Source organism: Leptosomus discolor, chromosome 10 (assembly GCF_034619465.1).
Source record: "Leptosomus discolor isolate bLepDis1 chromosome 10, bLepDis1.hap2, whole genome shotgun sequence".
NCBI classification, from domain to species: domain Eukaryota; kingdom Metazoa; phylum Chordata; class Aves; order Leptosomiformes; family Leptosomidae; genus Leptosomus; species Leptosomus discolor.
In genome coordinates this window covers 21551203-21563280 of record NC_141400.1, presented here as the reverse complement: position 1 = coordinate 21563280, position 12078 = coordinate 21551203, and the positions used below count along the sequence as shown (strand labels likewise).

The 12078-nt window shown below is 48.4% G+C and overlaps 1 protein-coding gene across 1 annotated transcript in view; it reads right to left on the bottom strand.

Annotated features, from left to right (window-relative positions):
• The window catches only part of STK32A (serine/threonine kinase 32A), a 31321-nt gene that overhangs the window by 11622 nt on the left and 7621 nt on the right, over positions 1-12078 (bottom strand). The window contains exons 2-5 of the mRNA XM_009954238.2: positions 11867-11922; positions 10513-10664; positions 7867-8040; positions 4318-4355 (exon numbers count right to left, since the gene is read on the bottom strand). Of these exons, the coding sequence (XP_009952540.1) occupies positions 4318-4355; positions 7867-8040; positions 10513-10664; positions 11867-11922 (420 nt within the window). The remainder of the gene's footprint in view (positions 1-4317; positions 4356-7866; positions 8041-10512; positions 10665-11866; positions 11923-12078) is intronic.

Genomic DNA, 12078 nt, shown 5'->3' with positions numbered 1-12078 from the left:
ACGCTGTCACGTCCATGTTCCTGCCTGTGTCTCTTCAACGACACATGCAGCGTACAAAGCACCACCAGCCATGGCCAGTGTGCAAAGCGCACCCTGCAACACGCGCACCCACGCTGCCTGTCCCGCGGCGCGGCAGGATGGCTGCACGGGACAGCCCCACTTGAGGCAGGCCAGGAGCGGAGCAGATCCCCAGCAGAACCGGCGGAAGCACGCGGCCCGTCACGCTTCACGCAAACCCGGGCACGCTCAGCTTTTGGGCTGTATGTTCCCAGGGACATGGACCACCTCCTCCTTCACTAGGCGCTGTTCCCGCCTCGAGCCGAGCACTGGTCCCTGCGCCTGCCGACACCATGCTAGGCACACACCAGGCAGATGTGACGCGCATCCAGACGGCCCTGGGATCTCGCCAGAACCACTTAACTTCCACCTCCGTGCCAGCACCTGCTGAGGATGAACAAATCCCTCAGCCGTCCCCACGAAGTTACCGTCCAGCCTCTCAGCGATCCCGTGGTCCTCCGTCAGAGCGCTTCGGGCAGGGGGGCAGGTCTGCTCGCAGGACAGCCCCGCTCAGCCCCTGGGGGCTCTGGGCTGCCAGCCCCCTGGCACAGAGCTCCTCACCAAATCCATGGTGCTCGTCAGAATTGAGTCCAAAGGCAGAAAGGAAAACTTGAGGTCCCCCCGGTGAGCCGTGGCACTGCTGGGAGAGCATAAGCGAGGTGTCAGAGCCCGCCTCACACGGTACCCAACCGATCCGTCAGAAGCACACGTCCCTCCTTGCTGCTCACACCACATTACAAACCAGCCGGGCCCCCTCTTCTCCAGCCTGCCCACTGAAGACGGGCGTCAAATCCCTGGGGAGCACTTGAGAGAAAGGATGACATACAACTGCCTGGTCTGGATGCGTCCCCTATGTCCTTGCGTTGCTGCTTCTTTCATCTCTAGCTCTCATTCCACTTTACGGGGAGCTGTCTTCATAAATATGGATCATAAAGACTTATTAAGAATTTGATATTCCAAGCACAAACGCGCCTTTCTCTGGATGCATCTTTTAAATGATTCACTTCAAATAAATCACAAGTTTTATAAACTAGCCCACTTGGGAAATTACCAAATCAAGGCGATGAGGCTGAGGAAGGATGCTGCGGGCGGTACGAGGCTGAACAGCCACAGCAGCATTTGTCTGCATGGGGCGGACTGGGACACCAGGGATGGCAGCTACTGGTAACTGAGGGACTTGCTGGGTGTTGCTGCTGGGCTTTAGGGTCAAACTTTGAGGCTCGTGTTTTCATCATTGCGGCCAGTTTTGAAGAGGCACAGCCAGAGCTGTGCTCTGGGCACCATCTCCTTCCCCAAGCTCATCCTGTCTGCCTGAAATTGTCACTTTGAGATCAAGCCTTTGGTTCTGCATTAAGGCAAATAATTTTCTTACTACATTCAGCCCCTCCATTGCTACATAATTCCTTCACCTTTCTAGAGCATCTTTTGTGCAAAAAATAAAAGGCTTCTGCAGATTCGACCAAGATAACGTTTTAAAGAATATGGAACTAGAGACACGAGGAGCTGTGCAGCATGGAGGCTCTTGGACAGACTGTGCTGTAACTTTCTCATCTGCGACAAGACAGCAAATGGGCTATACGTGCAGTGCCCGCATTTCAGCACTGCCCTCGAGAACCTTTCAGCAGTGGTACGAGAAATAATACTGAGCAAAGCCATTACAGACCTCTCGCAAGAAACCTCTCAGCGTTACTGCAGATAAAACTGAGCTTTTATTGAATTTTATTAGACAAATGACCTGGCCAAAAACTCCTGATGAATTAGTCTCAATTCCTGGAAACTGCCATGTGTTACATTCTTTATGCCAAATTGACGGACATATCATTAAAGGAGGAAATCACTTTGTGCTTGGAATGACTGTTGAAGGTGGCCAGCTGCTGAGGATTTTTTCATTGTGGGACCTGATCCCAATCTCTGATGGTAAAAACTGCTTTATTGATTGTACAGAAAGACGCTTGCCTGACATTTCACTTTATTTATGGCTCACTTTAATTCCTTAGCTGAAATTGATATGGTAATACAGAACATCACCAAACAGGGTGACAGAGGCAAACGCATGAGGTGTGTGCCAAGTTCATGACAGTCATCAGCAGGACAACATGTTTCAACATGTGGCATCATAAGAGGCACCAAACACTTGAACCATCCTCCAACCATCCTCCTATGCAAACATGGGCTGATGTGCACAAGGGCTCCTGCAGCCCCATCAGTGGTTACCACCAGCGAAAAGGGTGCTGCTGTTTGTAAAGACATGGGTGCCTTTCGATGTGGAAATCTGAAGGGGAGAAGGAGTCACAGTCGGAAAGGTGCTTCACAGCTGGAAAGGAAGATAGGCCAAAGGGCAGAGCTAGCAGTCAGGAAGAGTCTGAAGTCTGATTGCTGAAGGTCTTCAGGTGCTTCAGCACTCTCAGGGGACTTTATAACCAAGAACATTATAAAAAACTGATGTTAGCAAATAGCATATATTTTGTGATCACAGCTGTGAAAGCCTGGTGAAGGGAGAGGAGAGAGCATGGGGAGCTGCAGCTCTGATCCACAGGGAAAGAGATACTGAAAAACAAGCACAATCTACTAGGCTAAATATAGACAAATATGCTACAATAACAGTTGCTCTGAGGACAAGAAAAAACTGAACTGTGTGTGCACAAAGCTTTCTGTATGCATGAGAGGACACACCTTTGCTGCCATGGATCAAGAAAAGAAATATGACAAGTCATAGGCAGAAGGACACTGAAGTCAAGGGTACATACACAGAAGATAACTCTGAAAACTCTGCAACAGACAGTTAAAACATCACAGCGAGCAGAGAATAGGCTCAAAAATCTACCTAAATTGCAGTGTCATTATTGAAGTTTGCAGGTTACGTCCTGCTGAGCTGACTGCAACTGCAGAGATGAGCAGAGCTTTTCCCCTCTGTTTTTCCCTCTTTCGGGAATGCTGGCCTGCATTTCCACGGCTCTAGTGCTCCCAGCTCCCTCTCGGGTGGCTGTGTCACCCCAGTCCCAGGGGGCACAGAGGTTCTTGGAAGATGGTGGTCACCGAGAGAGTCTGCCAGTGAGGACCGACCGAACGCGGCACTGCACCACGCTGGCTGGGCGGGCAGCTCCGCAGCCATGGCAATGCCGGCAGCCTGGCCCTGGCATCGGTGAGCACTGGCAGGTCTCTGCACCGGTCTGCGCACGGGGCAAGAGCAGGAGAAGCACTGAGTGAGGCAGGAGAGAGGCTGCTGCACTCGGAGGCAGAAGCAGCTTTGCTGACAGCTCCTAAATAAATAATTAGCCAGCACTTTGAAATCAGAGGTCATATGCAAAACGGGCAGAGCCTGGGCTCGGGTGCTGCCAGGCAACCCTAGTCACACACAAGAGCCACCGCTGGTTCCTCGGGAGCTTCAGCATCTCTATTGCAGCCTCTGAAGTGATAATGAATACAGATACGCCTTGTCCCTGCACTGGCTTTTTCTCTGTCATTGCTAATGAAGATTTCTCAGAACAAGCCAGTTACATGGGTTTTCAAAAAATATGAAATGACAAAGTGTTTTTCTAATGAGTTAAAAACTAATAAATATCAGCCAACTCTTCACTGCGAGAGCTTTCGCAGGACAGAAAAAACGTGTGTCTAGAGAGTAATGGAAGAATACAGTTAGAGTTTTGTCTGAGAAAAGGACTAAAGAAAAAAATGATAGCAACATCTATAACACACCCAGCCCCAAATCCTCTTCGGAGCTGCCTCCCAAGGTCAAATGCTCAAGGAAGAAGAAAATAGCTGAGTGAAGACTATCTATTCAACCATAATCCATTCTGTTTGTGAGCACACACACACAGAGCCTGCAACTACATGAGTGTTTCCATTCAAATGATTACGTTTTGAGTAAGTTTTAAGCAAGGGCCAAGAAGGTCTTAAAACAAGGTCTGCCAGGCAACTGACGGCAAGCAGCACAAAATGTTTTGTCCCTGCCAATGCCTTCTAGGGACACCAGCAGGTCAGTCAGTCAAAGGACGTGTTGATAAAACACTAGGGCACCCCCAGTAACGCCACAGCACCACAGGGTCCCCAGTGCCCTGAAAAGACCAGATGCTGCTGCTCCAAAAGCAAAAAAAGACAGAAACCACAGCACGAAAGGACGGTCCCGTTCCTAACGGACTGGGGGAGGGAAAGCAACTCAAAATGAGAAAAGCAGCAAGCACCTAAACTGTCACTTGCATGTCCTGGCTTTGACACTCTGCTTTTATGCATATGCACGATCACAAAGTAACCGGCACTTACCATGCTCATCCAGTAAAATGTTGTCAGGCTTGATGTCTCTAAGAAAAAAGGCAGAGAAGGGGAGATAGCCATTAGCTAGACAAGGGACACCAACCATGGCTGCAGGCACTTAAGGAAAGCCCAGGCTCTGGAGGGACACGTTTCCAGAGGTGTCAGGCCCTCGAGGGTGTCTTTGCTGGGGCTCTTCAGCTCTGACGTTCCTGCAGGGTTTGATTCAGGCCTAAGAGAATGAGTAACCAAACCACAAAAGCAGAAATGGTGGCACAGGGCTACGGCTGTGAAGGCTGCTGTGGTTTGGACCAGCAGCACTCAGGTAGTCCGCCTGCAACATTACAGCTTCTTCTTATCTTTTTCTCCTTCTTAACGTGTCTCAATATCATATTGAGAGCTGTTCCCCATTTACCTAGTAAAAATCAGATTACTTTAATGTCTTTGTTCTAGAAACAAATGGGTTCCCCTCGGGTTTTGCTCCTCAATTAAAAAAAAAAAAAAAATAGTAATAGCAATGCTGTAGGGAAATGCTTTCCTTTCACTGAAGGGAGAAAACGTACACCTGATACACCTGCTGATTCCACCTGAGTGACTTTACAGGCCATTACCTGGTTTTAATGAGCTCATTACACCAGTCCCCATTCACCGGCTCCCAGCCTGAGCCAGGCACCTGGCTGTTCAGTGCCCGTACGGCGACTGTCACACGCACAAGGCAGGCACACCTGCCACAACCCTGCACCGTCCTCGGGCTTCCCACCTGTCCAGCGGTTTGAAGCGAAGAAACGGGCAGGTTCAGGATTTGATCGTTAGAAATGCAGTCACCAAGGCAAGTTCAAATGCACCTAGCCACCTGGAACCGCGAAAAGACAATATATCTAATTATCATGGAATAGCCGACAGCTCGCGGGCACCTCCTCACCCAAACTGCTCCCAGCAGGTTACAAACTCCAGTGACTGTCCTTGTGCCACCCCCGTTGCTCAGGTGAGCGCAGGCACAGCGCCATTACCAAGAGGGCGCAGGGTGGCAGCAGGCAAGCGGCTGGCCTCCCCCTACGTGCAGCGGAACTGCCACGGGTAGAGCTGGACCGCCCAGATGGTCAGACGCCTGGATCTGATGGTGAAAGGTGGTGAAGAACACTTGGCAGTTCTGAGAAAACGCTAATCTAAGCAAAAACTTTAAGGAAGGTTTCAGCAAAAAGATCTTGAAAAAAATGGATTCTTTGAATCCCTCCATACAAAAATATTTTCAAAGTTGTGACACAAACCATAAAGACAGGTTTTTGTTTCTCATCCAGTTTTCAATCTTTTTTTATTTTTATTTTTTTAATTTCTGCTGGGGCCTTTTCTGATCTGGCTTACTCTGGTATGCAGTCTACAGAATTACACCAGCACAGCAAGATCATTCCTAGGATACAGACAATGAACAGGGATAATTTTGTTTATTGATTATTTGTATATTTGTTTTTTATAAACTGGTTATACCTTTCCTAGCCTGAAAAAAACCAACAAATATTTCCCACTCTTCCACATGTAGGTGGGAAACAATTTCAGCCCTGTGTTTGCTGTCTCTGCACAGCTCTGTTCAGAGAAAATAAGCACTCGCTTGCTGTCTCCTGATGTTCCCAGTCATGGATGTTGCAGCGTAACTGACTCGGCTGAGTCACTTTATCAATCTAATACTGTCCCATTGGGTTACAGTGTTAATTAAACAACTTGCACTACAGTGTTAATTAAATAACTTGCAAATTTTACAGACTGCCATACATGTTTTGTCGTATTCCATTCACCTTAAACACGTACAGCTGCTTGAAATACACATTGCAACTGCAACTTCTGCTTCTCCCACCTACGTTTACCAGTAACCCTCTGGGAAATCCCAGGAGTTTTGGCCTTCGGCGGTCTGCTTCGTACCCACCCTCAGCCGCGGCTGCAGGGGACGCCAGCCCACCCCTCGGTGATGCTGGTGGCCACGCAACTGCAGGGATGCAGCTCAGAACGGGGACCTCAGCCCCCCGGCACCCTGTGCTCCCACAGCCATCATGTCTTTCACCGTTAAACAGCTTCCTTCCCATGCAGGCTCGTTCCTACAGCACCAAACCGTGAAGAACCTCCAGCCCCTCAGCCCTACAAACACGGCTACTACTGGTAACACGCTGCTAACAGCAGTGTTTCCCCCCCGTGCTTCCCTTGCGCCTGTGCCCCTCTCAGTTCGCTCAGGCCAAGCCAGCAGCGTGAGGATTTACCCCTCGCTGCCCAGGACAGAGACAGCCGACTCCGCGCTTCTCCATGTTTAATTCATGCTCATCCATTATTCAGTGCTGGTGGCAGGTGCCAGGCGGAGAGGGCCAGCACAACGCCCCCGCCACCGCGCGCCGGCTTCGTGTCCCAGACCACGGCGGTGCCCGCCGGAGCGGAGCAGGCAGCTGGGACCGCCTGCCTGCCCAGACCGGGCGCACCAGCGTAGAAATCTATGCAGGGATAAAACAAAACAAGACGAGACTCCTGAGAAAGTGGGAGCTGTCCCCAAGTCGGAGCTACTCCAGCAGCAGCAGAGCAAAACCTCCCTGGCACGCCGGGGCTCCCCACAGCTGCGGAGGGTGTGCCACGGGCACGCCAAGCACAGCCCGTCTGCTCTCACCTCTCAGAAATGGCAGCCATACGCTACGGGCGTGAACAAGCGTTAATCTTCATCAGCCCTTCAACAGCGTGCTCCTTCTCCTACTAGCAACCAGGAACATTTCGATTTTTAATTTTGCACCATGCTTTATTTTCACACCTCACAAGAATACTCTTCTGGAGTGATATTTATAAATGAGATAATCTTCTCCCCGCCTCTCTTAACCCTCTCCTAGTCCCTCTCTGTTCATACCCCCTGTTAGCTGCTACTAAGACAAAATCCTTGGAGCCCCAAGGCTCACATTGCCAGCACACCAGCAGGGAAGAGCCGCACGTCTGTCTGTCCGGAGCTAAACCCTGCCTCTCCAACCAGGGAAAAGCTCTACCTCCTCTCCTGTTTTGCAGGTCTTTGAATGTATGGGAAGAGCTCAAATATTTTTTTTTCCCTGGCCATGAAAAATCTTGGTGGCCCAAAATAAACTCTCACCACTTCTAGAAAGGGATTTAACCTCATACAGAGAAAGCTGTGTTTGGGCCCATCCCTTGTCTTTCAGTGCAGTACAGAGGGGCAAGCAAAAGGGAGACACCTTAGAGTGTGACAGCAGGGGAATTCTGAATGCTGACACCTACCTTCCCTGGACCAGGATGGATATTAATGAGCTATGTCTAATTAAACCTATTAGAGACAGCTTTCTGCAGGATCAGAAAACAAATCAAATATGCTACATCATAGTTTTTCCGGAGGGAGAAGTAAGATGCTCCCTGCTGTACATGAAATACTTTTCTCTGGGAAGCCTAGTGCTTTACATAAAAGCAAACATATGTGGGAGAACATTTTGTTCAGCTCTCACACTTCTATTTGTCCTTTCCTGTCAAAAAAGAACAAGTCCACCCCTGCTACAGTCTACGAGCACCAGTCCACCCATGAGGCCCCCAGCTGACCTGTGGATGATGTGCCTGCTCTGGAGATAGTCAAGGGCCAGCACCAGCTCACAGATGAAGAGTTTCACGGTGCCTTCTTTGAACCGCACTTTTTGTTGGAGATGGTAACGCAGGTCCCCTCCCAGCAGCAGGTCTACAACCATAAACATATCTTCTTCATCCTGGAACGAGTACCTGAAACAGCATGAGCGTGGTGCAAGGATGACAATACTGAAAAAAGACAGGTTGTAAAGGAACATATGGCACCTCTGGAAATACTCATCATTTCTTGGAACTTTTTCACTTGGGAAATAATAATTTCAGACCTTTCCATGCTCCATTTCCCACTGTGACTAAACTCCTATTGTCATACTTGAATGACAGTAATTTAGCTTCAGATCCATAACAGAGTCAGAGCAGCTTGTACGAGCAACTACCAGCGAGCCCGCAAGAAGAGCGGTAACCCAATGTTTTTACATTGAACTTGTTACCATCAGCCGCTTCAAAATCAAGGCCACACCCAAACCTCCCCAAACCCGTCACTCCAGCGCAGCTTGCTGCTCATTTCCTCCCCCAAGGGCTGTGAAGGGAGATGGGCACGAGCCCGGCAGGCAGGCACGGCTCCCAGGCGTGTCCACCATGGATACGAGTGGCAGGGACTGACAGCACAGACCAGAAGGTGCCCTGTCATTTTGTGGAGGATCTCATACGAACGCTTGTTTATCGCTGCTTTCCCGAATCGCCAGGCAGCTGCAGCACACACCAGCTCATCAAGGTTGACATTTTGCCTTCTCCGAGCGCCCCAGGGAACTGACCATGGGAGCAATGTAGAGAGGAGCCCTAAACCAGCACGCACAGCCCTGCCCAGGCTCACAGCCAGTACGCTGCGCGCTGGAGGCACTCCTAACTGGGCTCGGGGTCTCCTGGCAGCAGCCTGTTAATAAACCCATTTGCTGAACACAACAGGGGATGCAGCTGCTACCTGCTGTTCCTCTTTTAAGTGGCCTCATCTGATGCAACTGTTTACCAAGTGTCCCTTTGAGATGGCCCAGCAATCAGCTACGAGCTTTTTTCTCACGGATTTTTTTCTAACCAATACACCAGCTCCTTGATGTGATGAGCAGCACAACGTCACTGCACATGAAGCCTGGAGTCTGTGTATCACTCAGAGAGCAGGAAAGCTAAAGGCTATGCCCGAAGTCAGGGGTGACATGGGGAGAACAGAACCTGCTCTGCACAGGTCTATACATACTCATACGCAGTTTAGTTCTCAGCTGCTGAGTGAGTTTTGCCTGGAACTACCTGTTCAAGGAGAAAGCAAAGTTTGGAGACCTGTCCAAAGCTCTGGGAGGTCTAGATGCAGGGTTCTCGTTCAGCCCGTAGTTAGGACAATGCTGAATGGCAATACCACCAAAACCATGAGAGTTCATCCAACAGCACTCAAGTTACAGGAAATTTCAAAAAGGAACAAAAAGTTATTCAAAGATTTGTGATCTTCAGTAGACTCATTTTTTTGCGTTTCGCATTGGTAAGTTCTACCTCTTTCTAAAACAGATCCAATAAACGTAACCACCCACCACCCCAGAGTAATCCTGTAACTGCAGGATATTGGCCGCTGAATCGTGGAGTGTATCAGACCACACCACTTGAAATGTTACTGGTGTCCTAATAAAATTAACCTGTCAGACTCCAACAGTAATAGAGCCTTATTTAAAATACCTTTCTACTGCCCCACTTCAGGAAAACATGCTGAATCAAACGAAGGGGGGAGAGTTAACGTGTCTTTTATGACTCAGCTGGTCAATCCCATTGCTAACGGTTGAAAAGGGACTATAACCAGAGCAAGTAGGTTGCATTTATCATGTACTCTTAAAGGAAAGAGATTATTTTGTGTACACATTTCCCCAATAGATATATGGGTTTCTGCAATAAAATTTGAATCATATTATTTTTCTGTCAGTAAATTCAATGATAAATTGCTTTTACCTTTGCTGATTAGCATCAATTCAGTCACACATCAATAAGGTATTAGGGGAGGCTGTTTAAAGTACAAAATAAACCACAGAATCAGACTCAGGTGGTGATGAGGAGAAAGAACTGCCAAAGGAAACCCTGCGAACAGAGCACAGCTTGGCTGTCGATCCTGTGCTGTTACTGTGTGGTCCTGGGAGTGCTGTTTGCTGCAAAAGTGCACTATTAAATAAAACTGGGTTATGGCAACGAGCAGTACCTGCCTAGGGAGAAATGACAAAGGAACTCAGGAACAAACTCTCTTGTGCTTGTCTGGGGGGACAAGGGAGACAACTTTGTGCTCAGGTAAACAAGATTCCCCCGAACCCAGAGCCCCCGTCAGTGGAACAGACAAGGAGCCCCACCTCCAGCGAAGCACCACGGGACCAGTCCCGGCTGCGCTCACACGTGTTCTCCAGAGCAACTCCTGGCACTCGTGGCCACTTGCCCTGCAGACTGCACTGGGGGCAGCCCCCCCCCGCCACCGGTGAGAGACCCATGCCGGCTCGGCAGGCAGCACGACGCCCGCCACGCTGCGAATGGCAACATGCCGGCCGCTCCTGAAACGGGCTGGCAGCAGCAAAGTGGGCAAGTCTGGTCTCAAAGATGTCTCTGACAACGCCAACTGGAACAGTAAGCAAAGGCGCAATACCTTACCATAAATTAACCAAGAAGGGGTGCTCCAGGCCCTGCATAATCTGCAGCTCCTTGAAAACATTCCTCACTTCATTACGCTCCACACACTTTTGTTTATTCATGTATTTCATGGCATACATCTTCTTGGTGTCATTCTTCTGCACAACGCAGACCTAAGCGAGCAAACCAAGGGATAATCAGAGGTGATTTGCCAGCAAATTTAGGCAGGTGAAACACAGTCACAGGAGCATTCTCCAGTGGCTTTAGCAAAGTCCACACTGCCAAGTCACAGCTCCACGCACTGATGCTGCAACACTGGACATCGCCAGTAAATCTCTCACCCGGTTTTCAGCCAAAGAAGACATTTTGCTGGGGGGAAGGTGAAGGGAAGGAATTTATAGGAGATAGGGAACCGCATATGACTCAACATTTTATTGAACACACTAACTAATCTTGGTTGTGTCCATCCCTCCCACATCAGTCACTGTTTGGAAGAGTCCTTTCCACCACAGAACTACAGGTTACAAACTGGGGAGCAGCACCTGACCTCTCTCTTCTTGATATGTTTCATTCAGCTCACAACAAACTTTGGGATTTGTTTCAGGGGTATTGGGGTTTGAATTTTAATCTTTCTTAAAGTTATATTTCATCAAATCTAGAAAGAAACGTTGCTCCAATGAAAGACTCAGAGATTCTAAGACTGCAAAACAAAATAGACTGTTTTTTCGGGTTTGCTTCCACAACCGGTTATGAGTTTGGGATGAATCTGCAAAATTTCAGTCAACTTTTTTTGTTTCTTGACCAAATAAATCTCTTTGTCTAAAGATTTCTGTCACACTCCATACTGAAGGCACCTCGTTTCTGGCATGAGTGTGTCTTTACGTGAAGGTGCAAATGACCTTCTAGAATTCTGTTGGTGCAGACAAGCAGGGAATTCCATAGCAGCATAAAAATAAAACACATGACCGTAACCTGATGCTTAATAACAAACACTGTGTTTCACAGAGAAATATCCTCTTGAAAAAACTGCTGGGCCTTTCATGTTGATTGCAGTTCTTTGTTAAAGATGCATCATGATGTGTGTTGATTTGCTGGGAAATCTTAGAAATTGCTCATCCAGAAACATAATGAAATTCAGCTCATCTGATTTATCAGTTTCTCATTTTAATCTCCTTTAATGTAATTTGTGGCTATGGAATGGATGAGGAATCAGGCTCCTATTCCTTCTTGATTACCAGGAGTTGAAGCTCAGGTCAAAGCTCACTGACAATGCAGGGTTTATTTCTTTACTCTCATGTGAGCCTCTAATTTGCCCATTTCTCAATCAGTTACATTTCCAGCTGCCCAAACGGTGATTAATTCACAAAATACTTACCTTCCCAAAGCTGCCCTTCCCAATAGCTCGCAAAATTTCAAAATGGTCGAAGGTGACTGCAAGAAAGAGCAAACATTCATATATTAAATGGCTGAGCAAACGTTTGATGATATCACACCATTTCTACTCTTTCTCCTTAAGATAAGAGCTGAAAAAAACGAGGGATACCCTAGCAACTTTCTGTTGCTCTTGGAGATTTGGGTGCTGTTTAA